Source organism: Protopterus annectens, chromosome 1.part0 (assembly GCF_019279795.1).
Source record: "Protopterus annectens isolate FY-2018-M chromosome 1.part0, PAN1.0, whole genome shotgun sequence".
NCBI classification, from domain to species: domain Eukaryota; kingdom Metazoa; phylum Chordata; order Ceratodontiformes; family Protopteridae; genus Protopterus; species Protopterus annectens.
Genome location: NC_056725.1, coordinates 156,567,415 through 156,583,236, shown reverse-complemented (window position 1 = coordinate 156,583,236; position 15,822 = coordinate 156,567,415). Strand labels below are relative to the sequence as shown.

At 38.1% G+C, this 15,822-nt stretch overlaps 1 protein-coding gene across 2 annotated transcripts in view; it reads right to left on the bottom strand.

The window, feature by feature from the left end:
* Positions 1–11,824: 11,824 nt before the first annotated feature.
* The window catches only part of LOC122787514 (transmembrane protein 87A-like), a 1,268,634-nt gene continuing 1,264,636 nt past the window's right edge, over positions 11,825–15,822 (bottom strand). For both annotated transcript variants that reach the window (XM_044054310.1, XM_044054387.1), the window contains exons 21-22: positions 13,205–13,235; positions 11,825–13,121 (exon numbers count right to left, since the gene is read on the bottom strand). In XM_044054310.1, the coding sequence (XP_043910245.1) occupies positions 13,080–13,121; positions 13,205–13,235 (73 nt within the window). In that variant the 3' untranslated portion in view covers positions 11,825–13,079. The remainder of the gene's footprint in view (positions 13,122–13,204; positions 13,236–15,822) is intronic.

Here is a 15,822-nt window from a genome sequence, read left to right as displayed (position 1 = left end):
TGTAATGGTCAAAAACGGTCATCAATGATCCGAAATGCGGTTGTCTGAAGAAACAAGATGCAGACGTGGAATTGGCAAACAGGCATCAGATGATCACTGCAGCAGAAAAATTCTAATGAGGGTATGTGCAGACGTCACTTTTATACCTAACATCAGTTTATGGCCCTGGTAGCGGACGTCACACATACCCTCCTAGTGTAAGACTTTGGTATAGTGGCCGGACGGTGGCGCTGCAAGCAGCAACTTCCTACTGTTATGAATACTGCAACATCAGAATAGAAGGACATCTAGAAGTTGCATTCAAATGTCTCAAAAAATATTAATGTCAATTTATCCTTCTATAATGAAAAACAAGTCATCAACAAAATCTGTTATAAAACAAGATGTTCTTAAACTCTTGCATATCAGGTAATAACTCTCTCTCCCACCATCCAAGCACAAAATTTGCATATGCTGCGGCAACAGTTGCCCCCATGGCAAGGCAACTCCCTTTTTTTGTCTGTTATATTTGTCATGAAAAAAGAAATAATTGTGTTGCAATATGATCTCTAAAAGCGTACAATAAACTTGTATTGTACCTCCTGTTAAATGGCTGTACTTACAAAAATAATCCCTGACAAAATCAACCCCTTGATCTGTTGGTATAGATGTAAATGAAACAATGTTGACAGTAACAAGGGTAATAACATTAGTACCAAAAGAAAAATTTGAGTGAAAATTCTTAATATCATTTAAAAAGTCTCATGAATCCCGACAATAAGATGGTAAAACCCGTACAATTGGATTAAATACAGAGTCGAAAAAAATAGACATTTCTTCTGTAATGATACCACTTGCAGATACTATAGGTCTGATACTCGTGGATGCTTAGTATAAAATAAATTGTATAAGTTCATATCTATTTCACCATTTGTTACCATGTCTTCTAACAATGAGTGGAAATACCTGTATTTAGTATGAATTTCTCCAACAGAAACCACATGGTACTCATCCTGATTACTAATCATCTCTTCCATCCACCCCACAGCCTTAGAGTGAATCTCCTCTTAACAAAATGTGTTCCTCACAGCTGTCCTAGATAATTTCAGAAGTAAATCTTATCTGTTTATCTGAATTTGTTAACCAGGGTAGAACACTAACCAAAGTCAAACAATTTTAGCCTCAGTTCTTCAAGAACAAAAGTTGTTTCAGAGTTTGGTGTTCCAGTTAAAGTAGGGAATGTTGTAGCCCAAAGCATCAGCTAGGTTAATTCAAATCCTTTTGTGTTGAGGGTAAGCCAGCAAAATGACAGTACAAAATGGCAGGCTATAAATTACTAGGGTTTATTATTATCTGAAAAGTCACCATGATCAGTCAAATGATCTCCTGGAAAACAAAAGTCCTTTAATTTAGCAGGAGTGGATATCTTCAGCTCAACCAAACTACAACAACCCTTTTTTCTGCATCTCAAGATTAGATTACTACAACTAAAATACTTGGTCTGTACGTCTCTCTTCCAATGCAGGTGCAGAAATGCTTGTACAGTGGACTTGATTTCTACTTCAGATGAAGTTGCACATCAGTTTGAGAGAGACATTAGTGATGATCTTCGACATATTGGCCTACAAAAACTGCCTTTATGTACGAGTCGTGCAAGTGATAGAAAACCATAAAACAACAATGTGGTACATAAACAATATACTATGTAATGTTACTAGCTGTACAGAATAGCTATACAACTTTGAGATATAGCTTTGTCATTAAACGTTCCACTAGTGGCCATTATCTTCCAGGAGATAGCAAATCAGCTAAGCTACAATCTGCAAATGGATCATGAAAGGAAGCATAGCCCAGAGGTCATCGGGTGTATCACACTGCACACTTTTAAAGGAGTCAGACCTATAAGTGAATCATTGCAAGCACCCAAGTGCAACATATCAGCTGTGTCCTCAACTGGTAGTCATAATGAGTCTTTAAAGGACATCTGCAAAACATGCACCTGGTGACACTGTACACTTCTGTCAGGCTTTAACACTTGAATATGTAATATAGGACAGATGCAATGCAAGACGGAGCAATGTAACACTGCCCTATGTTTTGCCCACTACTGTTGGGATACTCAGCAGTCTTTATATGCTAGCCTCTTCTGTAAAATAAATTACAGTTATTTACTCACCCTAACTCTGCATCTGTGCTGTCTATTTTCGTCCTTCCTCAACTGTTGGGTCTTGGATCCGTCATCGGCCACTCAACAGACTATAGGTTTCATTGCTCAAGTTCTTCCCTAACCTATAAAGCCTTAACTACTCATGAGTTACCTCAGAATGAGTTTGCCCTCAGTTTATTCAATCATGATGCCAAAATGGAAAAAGGCACAAAGGTATCTAATAGTAACTTCTGAGTTAAGTAATACAAAAAGTGGGAAGATGGGAAACGGAAAAGAAATCAGAGCAGGAAAATTCTGGAGCCCACACAGCAGAACATAGTCAGGAATATCTCTCACGTCATACCAAATCCAGACAAAAAAGGAAGGGGAAATGGTAGGTGGGAAGTTGAGGAAGGGTAAAAGCAGACAACACAGATACATAGTTACGAGTACATAACTATAAAATCTGATGTCTTTTTCGTCCATTCCTCAACTGATGGGATAGAGTCCCCAGCTACGGTAATCTTTGAAGGTAATCAAGGAGGGAAGCTGCCGTATTCCTTGATAATATATCCAACTTGCAATGAGCTATAACGGTATAGGCTCTGGACCATGTAGCAGCTGTGCAGATGTCATTTATAGATGCTTTTGACCATAAATTGGTCTACCTTAAAAAGTCTCCCTCTTGAAGAGGCAGTTAAATACTTTAACACTAAATTCTTAGCCATCCTAGACCAGCATGCACCAAAACACTCCATAAGAATTAGGTCAAAACCTGCCCCTTGTCTCTCTAAAGACACCAGACAGAAAATCTTACTCAGAAACAAAGCTTGGACCAGGTGGAGAACTACCAAAAATACTTTAGATCAACTAACATTTAGACAGATGAGAAATGAGACAAAAAAAGCTATACTCTCAGATAAAAAACAACTTTTATTGTCAAATTCATATTAATCCGCAAAAGTTTTGGGCAAGCATTAATAGACTCCTACACCCAGGTCAACTAGTACACCAACCCCACTAGGTAGTAACCATGAAAACCCTAAGCAAACTGCTAATGCCTTCAATACATTATTCACAGAAGCTGTACAATCTCTAGCAAACCAACTAGCACCTGACAGCTCAAGCCTACCTACCTCCATTACTAGTTCTCTCCCTACATTTCAACTGCAACCCATCCCAACCCACTTCATCTACAAGCTCTTCCTAAAACTAAAACCTTGTACTCCATCAGTTGACCAACTACCTGCAGAATACCTGCAGAAAGCAGCTATAGCTGCAGCCTATCCAATATCCATCCTCATAAACGGAACTATAAATGAGAGAACAATTCCAGCAATCTGGAAAATCTCTCACATTATCCCCCTACACAAAGATGGGAATTCTAACGAACTTTCTAATTATCGTCCTATAGCACTACTATCCCACTTAGCAAAAATAATGGAAATATGCATTCATAAACAACTACTCAACCATCTAATTCAAAACAACATACTAGCTGAGTGCCAACATGGCTTTAGGCCATTCCATAGTACCTCTACTGCCCTCCTATCCTTCTCTAACTCCATTAACAATAACAGAAATAACAAAATCCTCTCCTCAGCACTTTTTATTGATCTTTCCAAAGCTTTTGACATGGTAAACCACCAACTACTTAAAATTATTCTCACATCTATTTCTCTTGATGCACAGGCTGTAAAATGGTTCAGTTCCTACCTTATTAATAGGCAGCAAGCTGTGCTCTGGGAGAATAACCTATCTTTCCCATTTACCAGTCACCTTAGGTGTCCCTCAGGGCTCCATTTTAGGCCCTCTCCTATTCTCAATTTTCATCAATGATCTTCACTTAGCAATTCCTCATGCTACTTGTATACAATATGCAGACGACTCTACAATTATTTGCTCAGCCAACTCATCATCTGAACTGCAATCCATAACTCAAAAAGTGTTTAACGTAGTAGAAACATGGTTTCTTCAACGTTGCCTCCTCTTGAATAAAAAAAAAAAACAATTCAAAGCTCCTTCTCTTTACTCCTACCCATAAGTCCACCCCAATAGATTTCTCAGTCACATCTAACAATGGTACACTTATATCACCTGATTTAACAACCAAACTCCTAGCAGTTACAATTGACAACCACCTTAACTTTGATACTCATATTAACACCACAGTAAAAACTCCATTAGCTAGATCTACTATTGCCCGCTCCCATCTAATCTCGACACTTCTTTATGCCTCTCCTATTTATACTAATCTGTCTAAAAATAATCTTCAAAAACTGGCTAAATCATACAATAATATTGCCAGATTTGCCACTGGAAAACTCTTCAGAACCCACCACTGTCAGAATCTAAAACAACTAGGTTGGCTGGAACTTCAGAATCAGCTTAATTTTAACCAACTTACAATTGCCCATAAGACCCTTTACCATCCTCATAATACTCCAATACTATCCAGCCTGATCACCCCCTATAAAAACCTTAACACCTTACGCTCTTCAAATAAACTACTAGTTTGCACAAGTAAATCCAATAACATGGCAGGTGACTCTCTCTTCTCAAACACAGTTGGGAAAAACTGGAACCTTCTACCTAGTGAACTTACATCACTATCCTCCCTAACACTTTTCAAACAAAAACTTAATATTCACCTCAAAACACACTGGCTATGCCCTTGTTGTAACCCTGACTAACATTTGACTGATTTTTATTAACACTTTTACCTCTACTACCTTTCTTTGACTAAATTTCTTCTCCCTTATTACCAGAGAAACCAGGAACTGTAAATTAAGTAACCATCTGTAAGATTACTTCTTCAGAATTTATTTGATCTTATGTGATCTAAATTGTATTGTCATATTAAATGAATCGAAACAATGTATACAAATATGTACTTTGCCTATATTATTGTAACCTTTATTAGTGTTTCAACTATTTTGATTTTTTCTTTGGAGCTTTTCTCACCAGGCCTCTACTGAAAATGGACATGTATCCAGCTAGACTAGCCCGGTCAACAAATGTAAAATAAAATAAAAAAAAATAAAATAAAGAAGATGATGTGGCTGTAGACATGGTTGAGTGTGCTTTAGGACATTTTGGTAAGGATAATCCATTGTTTTGTAAATAAAGGTGATGCAATTAGTGAGCCATCTGGCTAGAGTCACTTTAGACACTGGTGTGTCTAATTTAGCTACAGAAAGTTGTTCTGACTTCCTGAAGTCTTTAGTCCCATGAAAATACAATTTGAACTGTTTAAGAACATCCTGTAAATGAAGAATATATTTTCCCTTCCTTGAGAATTTTGAAAAGAAAACTGGTAGGCTGATTGACTGATGCTAGCTTCTGACATCACCTTAGGTAAAAAGGAAGAGTTAACCCGAAGTAAAACACTGTCCTTGTGAAAATCAGGTAAAATGGAAGAAAGTGCTTGGAGTTCAGTTACCTGTCTAGCTGAGGTAATGGCAACTAGAAAAATAGTTTTCCCAAGACAAAAAGTTTAATTCTATTTTTGTTGATGGTTCAAAGTGGGGTTGAGTGAGGGCCTGAACAACTAATGTAAGGCCCCACAGAGATACAGGATTTTTTATTGGAAAGCAAAGCAGTAAGACACCCTTAAAGAAGGTTCTGCACAATTTTAAGGATGCTAAAGATGAGATATCTACACTCAGAAGAAAATCACTGAAAATGGATGGTATAAAATCAACATTATCTGGAATTGGTGCAGAAGTGTCTCTGAATGGCTCAAATAATCTTTTCCATTTATTTTTATAAAGTTTCCTACTGGAAGCTTTTGGGGATGACATAAGGAAGTGGCAAACAGGGGAGGAAAGCCTGGAATTTCTAGACATCACTGGAAGTGGGAAAACTATGCAGTCAATTTCAGGGACACTATGCCTGGGTGAGGCAGCCTAGATGGAAAAGACAGAAAGTTCAAGAGGATCCAATACTTGGGGGGGGGGGGGGTGAAGAAGATGAGACTAAAGGAAGGAGAATCATACTTGGTGAAGCCAGAATGGGGGAATGAGATCACCTTGCTCTTCCATTGGTAAGCCTTCTGAATAATCCTGGAGATGAGAGGAGTGGGAGGAAAGGCTTATGGTAGACTGTAGGGCCCATCATGAACTACATTGTGTCTTGGTGACTCCCCTCCAGAGGGATCAGGGCAAAGTACCTGTTGCAATTGGTATTGAGGGGAGAGACTAAAAGATTGCAGTAAGGTTGATTTCACTGGTGAAAGATCATGTCCGCCACTGACTGGTTGAGAGACGACTCATGAAGGATTAAAATGGATCTGCTCAGTTTGTCTACTAGCACAATGGTTTTCCCCAGAATTTGCATTGCCAAGAGAAAGTGGTCAGAATAGATCAATTACTGCCACATATTTTTTGCCACCCTGCAAAATGGGTAAGATCTGTTTCCCCCTTATTTGTTGATGTACCAGACTACTTGATGTGTTGTCTGTCTGAACTCTAACCATCCCTAGAGGGAAAACATCTTGAAAGCCTGCAAGGCATATAGGACTGCCCTAATTTTTACAACACTGATGTAAAGGTTGCCCTCCATCTGAGACAACGTGCCTTGGACTGTCCTTCCAAATAATGCCCCCCCATCCCCAAGTTTGGAGGCATTTGTAGTCAATGTGGCTTTAGGGTAAGAAAGTATGAAGGGGTGGACCTTGGAAACTTCCTCTGCATGAATCCATCGTGCTATGTATCGTCTGTAAACAGTTGTGATGCAAATGGGAGTCAACACTGGCTGATGTCTTACTGACCACTTTACCTCCAGGGTGGAAGATGTGGTTATTGTAAGTACATCATTGATAAGGAACAAGTAATGTTGAACAATGATATGAAAAGCGTTGTAAACTTTAGGAAGGGTAACTCTATGACTAGGGTATAGTTTGCCTGGCCCTATGTAGAGGCTGTTCTAGTTTTTTCATTGGGAAATCTGAAAGAACACTGAGTAAATGTATATATGAACACATCTACAATATCAGGAGAAAAAGTTTGAATAATGTCCTTTACAGGTACCTCCATGTGGAACCTAAACACAATGGGTTTCCTTTTGGAATTTTAGAAGGTTTTTATGGACCCTAGGAGGTGATTGGGAAAACTGGCTATGCTGTAGGGAGATCTATTGGCAAATAAAGCTGAATGCAACTAACCCCCCAGGTCTAAATGACCACATCTCTATTAATCCTTATCTAGTTAAAAAAGCAAGGAAACTGTAATCATATGTTCACTAACATTGTTGAATAGGTTTTTTATTATTTTTGTTCATCAACATCTTATTAATATTTTTTACTCTTTATTTCATTTCAATTAGAGGAGAAAACGTGTAATATTTTAACTTATTTGGTCCACAGAAGTTGTATTTTATAAGGAAATGTATATCGTTGCTTCTGTTGATGTTTTAACTATGGGGAGGGTATATGCCTTTAAAACAATTTGGTGCCTTTTAGGGGTAATACGGGTATTTAAATGGATAATTTTGTAGTTGTTTCATTCACTTGAAAAAGCCCTGCATTGTGCCAGGGTGAAAGTGCTTGCGTGAGGAGTTTTTTTTACAATAAATTATTTGTGAGCCGTTTCCAGTGTGCCTAGACCATTTTCTTTCTTTTAAGTTATTGCTATTTACGGCCTCCTTTCAGTTTTTTGTTTACAGATCCAAAATTAGTCTTAGGTCCCCAGTCTTTTTTAGCACCAAAAAGAATCTCGAATAAGTTCCTGACCATTGCTGGTTTGGCGGGACTGATTGGATGACTCCTTTTAAGCAGCTTTTTTATTTCTGTAGCTTTCTTCTGACTGGGTGGAATGTCAGGGATTTTCTGTTGAATTTTGGGGGAAAAAAGTAAAATAGGATATAACAGCCTCTGGATAGGATATTTTGTACCTTGGAATGTTTGGTAATTGCAATCCAGGACTGTGGGTGCAGAAATAAGTGCCGCCGACTGCCTCCGGTGAGCAGCAATTGAATAATCCTTTACGGACACTGCAATGGCTTATCTAAGAATAAACCTCTGAAGCCCTGATGTTGTGGGCCACTTCTACCACGAGGACGGCATCTTTCTTGGAGTCCCCCCCCCTGCCAGTAGGGTATCTTTCTCCATAGGAGTCTTGGGAAGAACTTTGTGATTTTCTGAACCACAAGGTTCTACCCCCTCTCTGTTTTTGGGAAAGGTTCTTTGAGGAGTAGAAAAATGGATTACCACAGCAGAAAGGGTATTCCTATCTTGCTCATCCCTGGAGACAGTCTCTTTCACCTTAGGACAAAACAAAGTGGAACTATCAAGAATGAAGACTTGAAAAGTTCCACAAAATTACAAAACACATTCTAACAGTTAAGCCTGGACCTGCTGCTTTGAATGGTCCCCTCTGAGGTGTGAGATATAAGTCTCATGAAAGCATTGGATAAGGATTGGAGGGTGGCCAGCTGCGAAGAAACTGTTTTCTTATCCTCCGCAGAAATGTACCCTGAGAGGGTACTAGAGAACTGTTTGATTAATTCCCTCTCAAATCTGGTAATATGTGCCAAATAATTCATAAACCTGAAGGCAAGGGTTACTAATGCACAGACACACTTCCCATACCTGTCCAATGTCCTAGACTCCTTTATTAGGGGGATGGACAGAATAACTCTGTTCCGCTAGTTCTTTTCTGGTGAATGCTACAACCAGCACAGAATCCACAGGGGGACCTTGCGCCAATGAGCCCTATCTTTAGGTGCAATAAGATACTTTTCTGGGCGTTTAGAGAAAGGCTCTGTGTCATCCAGATCCTTCCAAGCCCAGTGTGAGATCAGGTCTACCATCTTATCCACTGGAGGGACTACACAAGTCATAGCTGAGCTTGGTCTTGAAAGCCTCTAGAAGCACTGACTCCTCTTTGGTGGGGGAGGGGTCAGAAGACCATCCTCCTTTCTATTTCATACGTTCAAGAATCTATCTGAATGAAATATCCTCAAGAGGTGATCTGAAGGACCCTTCCTCTTCACTGAAGTCAGTGTCTTTGGTTAATAATTCTTGTGGACAGTCTAAATGCCTCCTCTTGCACATCTGCTTCAGAGAGGGCTCTTCAGTGGGAGGTGCCAGAGAGGACTTGGAAGTGCCAGCAGTATTCTGAATGATGACAGTTTTGAGGCTTGAACTGACTAGTTGTCCTGATGGGGCAGGATGAAGAGACCCAGCTTCCACAGTACACAGTTGAGTGCATGGTGGTCCTCGGGGTGGGGTAAGGGTGTCTTTTCCATTGAAGATGAGAAAGCTGTCTCCATTACTTTGAAAGCTGACCCCATGGGGGACCTCACTCAGCAGATCCGAAGAAGCCTGTGAGGGTCGGAACCAAATCCCCCCACAGCTCTGTTGAGGATGCAGAGGTCAGAGCAAAGGTGTATAGCGCCAAAGCTCCGAGAGGAAGGGATGGTTCTGAAACCATCAGAGTCAATCCCATCTCACTGGAATGGGTAACAATGCTACAGCACTGAGATCCTTCTGAATCTGGCAAAGCCAGACTTGTCTGGGTAAGAGAAAGTGTCATAGTAGAAGAAAGGCAAATCATCAGATCTGACACAGACACACTTGGAAATCTCAGGTCCAAAAACTCCAAAACCACTGGACGGATCAGATTAGGAGCTAAAGTCTCGCGTTGAGTAGTGGAAAGGCTCGTGGGTCCGATGGCAGACACAGACAGTAAAACAGCCAACTGAATCTGGGTTCTGAGACATTTTCTCATCATCCTGTCACATCCATTTCTGATAGGTTCCTGGATGACCTGAGAGAAGAAAAAGTAAATGGTGGATGGGAAGCTCTTCTAGGTGTGTCTTGCAGGAAGGGTGAATGAAGCCTCAAAGACATAGGTTCAGGAGAAAATACTGGTGACTTACATTTGGATCTGGTCAGAGCTGGACAAGAAGATGGACCTGAAGTTTTCAATTTTGTTTTTGTTGGAGTCAAGCTCTTGGAAGGGGTCAGAGCTGATAGGTTAGATATCTTCTCAGGAGGAGCTGAGCCTGAAGCATTTGACTGAGAAAAGCTGTCAGAGGAACACTTCCTTAATACCTTAGGTCTCTTTGCTATATCCCCTGAGGATTTCTTACAGGAAAATGGTGCTTCAGAGTCCAAAAAATCAGAGGATGGAACTAGACCTTTCAGTATTAATTTAGCCTTTCTTTCAACTAAGGGCCTTTTAATAAAACCAGCACAAATGTCACAAGAAACTTCAAGATGCCCTGGACCTAAACAGTACACACAAACAATGACTATCAGAATTTGGTATCTTATGCCTTCAAGTGGAGCACTTTTTGAAACCAGTAGGTTTTTCCAACATCCTTTTAAGTACAAGAGATTACCAACAATGGTATTAACAACAGATAAAAGTGAAGAAAGGTAATAGAAAGGAAAAATAACAACAATGGTAATGGAGATGTACCACATAGGTACAATACCAGCAATGCTACTGAATATATATCACAAAAGACAGAGTGAGGGCTTAAGGCAAAGTGTCAAATCCAGTGAGGGTTTAAGGCCCAAGGAAAAAGGTTGAAAAACTAGATTTTTTTTGTTATATATGGGGAGGATATAAGTAAAATACCAAAATGCTACTCAGCTTATCCTTCCATTTACCAAATGTGATTAGTGGATGCACATCTCCCCTCTAGCACAGTCTGTGTTACTCCTTCTCATTGCTTTTTAAGGGCAGGGATTATGTCATATCTTTCTTTTTTAGTCCAACATTAACAATTTGGTTACTTGAAGTTAGCCTGTGAGTTACTGCATGAAATTAAACATCATGACCAGCTTTTTAGCCTATGACTTTGCCTGCATTCTAGCTCTGTTGACTATTGCTTTTATTCATGTGTGTCAGAAAGCAGGAGGGATCCCATCTACAGCACTCAAGTTATTATATATGAATTATGTCACAGAAGAAATGAAAATTATTACAAGGGAATATTTTATTTGTACCCAACATAACTACAAATAAATTATTATAACTGCATTTGAATACTATTCAGTAGATTACTATTCTGAAAAGATTCCTTTTAAGTTTCTGGCCATATAGCTGATTATTCAGTATGGTACATACAGCTTTGTACAGTACTCAGAATGCCACCTCCAATAGTCTCTATACTCAGACATTGCTGATACACATGTAATAATGTGTCTGGGTGTGTGTGTGCGGGTGCACATTTAAGAATAACTACATCTAGAAATGTGCTGCAAAAGATGTCTCCAAAACGAAAGCAAGTCCTTTATACTTAAAACAGAAAACCAAACTTCTGCTCAGGTTTTGTAGTGGGTAGTTCAAGAAAATAAAAGCACAATATAAAGAAACTGCTTAGTAACCAATGAAATGAAATACTCTCATTTATACACATAAAAGTTAAAAACAGTACCAAAATATTCATTTAATATTTATGACTATGCTTTTGTAATTAACAATGTAATATGAAATGTGAGGTATTCAAATTACTCTACTGCATTTAAGATCCCATCATAAAGAATGCAAAGAATATTGACAGTGTTACAATAGTCTGCAACTTGCATACTTATAGTTGAATCAGATATGCACTGTTGATGCAAATGTGCTAGGCAACATCCTGATAAGACAATTCAGCATGCCCTACTCTCTTTTTCCCAATAATTACAAGCATGTTTTACATACATATGGACAATGAAACATAAATGAGAGAAAAGACAGCATATCATTTAATCTGAAGGACACTTTAATACTGTAGGCATATTAGTATTAATTCTGGGTTGTAATGTTTAGTGCAAAAAACAACATACAATTTTCCTTGCAAAGAAGCAAGTCAACTACCAGTCAAATCACTGACAATGCTTGTGAAAAGTGCATTCAGTGGCAATTTAAAGATATTTAATGAGTGTTAAGCAACAGTATGAGTAACTCGGAAGAAATAACGTAGTCTTAGCAAATCTTCCTTCTAAAACTGTTTTTTTTCCCACTGGAAAACAGAAAAAGCTACTGCAAAACCCAGAAAATCAGTTTGTGTGTACTATTCTTGCATTGAACATACCAACAGTGGCTATCCAAGTGTGCATCTCTGTCACCGCATGCCACTGATCAGTGTCCTATTTAAAGACATTGTGATAAAAAGTATATGTGTAAGCTACTGTCATAAAAATTGTTCACACTCGAGTAGAAATTACTTTATACAAATTTCAAGGAGCTGGGATGCTTGGCCACCCTACTAATCACAGTAACACTGCTTTACAAATATATGTTTATATATATATACACATGCAACACTGGCCTCTGACCTTGGGAAGAAAAGGACTGCATTTTCCATTTTCAATCTATATTATCACTCAGACCCTTCCGGAGGGTGAGTATTCAGTGATTTTATATATTTTTGAAACAAAGGCAAAAAAGTCCTTTGAAGTGTACAGACATGAATACAGCCGTATCAATAAAATATTAATCCACAATGAACAATAACTTCAGGATTTTCTTTATCCTGCCTGTGTTCTGAGTTAGCAAATGCAGGTGAAGAACACGGTTAAACCAGCTGTGCATGAGAAACTTTGGTAAACCCATAAAAGTGAGACTTCTATTAACTTTGTAAAGCATGTAAAGCTCTTCAAAATAAATAAAATATAAAACGTAAACTGTAACTATACTGTCTTGAAACTGCGGAACCAATCACCTTCTGACTCCAAGGAAAAAAGTGACAAATTCAGTGAAAGGAATGAAAATCCTTAGAATTTCTAGTAGGGAGGGTTACACAGTAGATTCAAGGCAAGAGTAAAACAAAATATGAGAATTCCATGAACTATATAAATACAAAAGTGTGATAATAAAATAATTTTCAGCTGTTTACAAATTTATACAAGGAAGTAACAATTGCCTTTCCCCTTTTTAACATTTCTCTCCATCTTCATATTCACGATATTAAGGTCCTTAAAAGTAAAAGTGGGATCAGGCAGAACCCACAGTTCCTACTCCATTTTTGACATTTCAAATTTTGTTGTCATTATTTCCTATGGAAAGAAAAAAATGCAATTACATATTTATAATTACTTGAGGGATAATATAAAAGAAAAGCAAACATGAGAAATGTTACCTCATCTGAGTCAAGTAAAGGTGGAAGAGCCCTGCAAATGAAAAACAAATTTTAATGACCATTCCCTCTGAATAGGCTAAAAATTACAGAAAGCAGGACATCTGTATGAAGTGTTTATTTCCTTTCAACATGTAAGGCTGTCAAAATGTAAAACAGCTGTAGCTGTACCATGATGCAAATGAACATATTTTCAGCACCTGTTGTCTACCAGCAAAAGGAGTAGTGGATTTTTATTAAAACTTCATCACATCACATAGTGAAATATGATAGTGTAGTAAAAGAAAATGGTCAGCAAATACATTAATCTACAAATTACATCTACCCATTTTTCTTACATTACAGCGCTGCAAGGTATATACTTCATTTATTAATGCATTTCAATTTTCCCACTGAAAAGGATATGTTGTGGTATCGGGGGGAAAAAAGAGAGAAGGGGTTAACTAACAACAAAGTGCACTACATTCCATATTATGGTTAAGTCACGCAGTAAGATTACTGAACCATTTGTTGGTTCTCCAGCCCATTATATTTAGCATACATATGAGCCAAACTTTTGTCAGTATATAGTATATTGGCACAAGCTAACTAAACCAAACTTAGATTTATGTTTTCCCGACAATGGCACTTTTGATAAAACTAAAATACTACATTTATGAACCAAGTTAGAACAAAAAGGTAATAAAATTAAAACTGATCAGTGGAATAGCTATAATGACTGGTAAATTGAAACGTAAATGACTCAAAGAATCCACTGTAAAGGGGTTAGAAGATACAAAAGACAAACTGTAACAACAAGTGAAAAAATAATACAGTTAAAACATGTAACACCATTCCAACTGCTCCTTTGTATCCAGCCACTTCAAATGAGCATGCTGCAGGCGGGGGGTGGGGTCTTCAGGGGAAGGTAACGGCTTCCCTTCTTCCCACACCTTAGAAATGACCAGATCCTCCACTCATCCCAACAAGACAGAGGTCAGTCGGTTACCCCACAGAGAAGTGCATCTATACATGTCACTCCTGAACCTGCAGACACAACATCAGCTTCACCTCAACCTGAACGTTCTAGCACTTTCTATCCCACCACTTCATCCTCTCAGTCAGACGGCACAATGGGACTATCACACCACAATGAGGTAGAATATTCAGGTAAAAAGGTGCATTTTACTCACCAAAGGACAAGATGGGTTGAAAGGCAGGAAGAGCACATGGATAATTCTCTATATCCCCTCTGAGAAGTACCATATCTGGATGGCACTATAGCATTATTCCATAGACCTTGGACACTTACTAATTTACATTCTATACTTAAAACTTTTTCTAAAATTAAGCAGGACCCACAAAAATTTAAGGATGAATTAAGCATCATTATTTAAATATATGAACCTATACTATTTAAGACAGCTGTTAAAGCTGTAGTCCCACCTGATATATATGATAAATTAAAAGACAAAGCTGGCTTTGCTCCAGCAGTGGACCTAAATTATTCAATTGCTGAAGGGAAAAGTCCGTTAGCAGAAGTTACAGAAAAGCTCTTATTAGAAATTCTGATAGTCTATCCTATTAAATCAAACTGGGTTAAAATCATTGCATGTAGGCAAAACAAGAGAGAAACACCAGTTGATTATTTTAGTAGACTTAGGGAAGTCTTTACTGCACATTCTGGTATTGCAGATCCAATGGAAAGTGCTAAAGCAGCTTTTAATTCTGCTTTTGTACATGGACCTTTACATAATGCGCAGACATGAATCAGGTTGACTTGCAGGAGGAGGAAATAGATAAGTTAATAAAATGTGCAGAGCACTACATGGACCAAGTAGCTGAAAAGAGAAAAGATGCTGAAGATAAACGCATGCAATTGCAAAAACAAAGTTTTGAAAGAAGAGGTAGAGGCAGGAGCAGAGGTAGGCAAGGTACACAGGGTAGAGGAACAGCAATAAATGTTTAACAAAGTCAAGCTTGGGGAGGGGGGAGTTGTCACAACTGTGGACAAATGGGACACTGGAAAAGAAAATGCCCAAATTCGCAATGGCAAATGGCAAAAATCAAAATTCTATAACAGTTCAAAATCCGGCTCAGAAGAAATAGTCACCACCAATACCAAAACATAGATTTATTTAGTGCTTTTGTCAATGTTTATATCAAATGACTTTTTCAGAATATAAAAACACTTTAGCACACATCATATAAGTACAGAGTTACATAAATCACATGAAATACTCAACCAATAAAATTGTCAAACAAAAATAATTAAATATCAATTAAACAATAGTTAGAAATAAAACCATTCCCCTGATCATCCTAACACCTTTTACGTCAGCCAATAAATCACTAATAAAGGTTTTTTTGCCAAAAAACATGAAACCTGTGTATCTAAAAAATTGAAATGCAATCATATGTTGTAAGACCAAAGCCTTAATAAACTGCCTATACTAATAGAATCATTCAGACCCTGGGAACTGATGCATTAAGCCTAATCTGCCAACAAAGTTCTTTGAACTCTAATAAGTCCTCCCATGGTCCATCCCTCACTTCTATTTTAACCCGTTCCAATACTACAAATTTAAATTCATGTGCAATATTATTTTTGTATGTGCTTATATAAGGCATTGTTTGCGTTA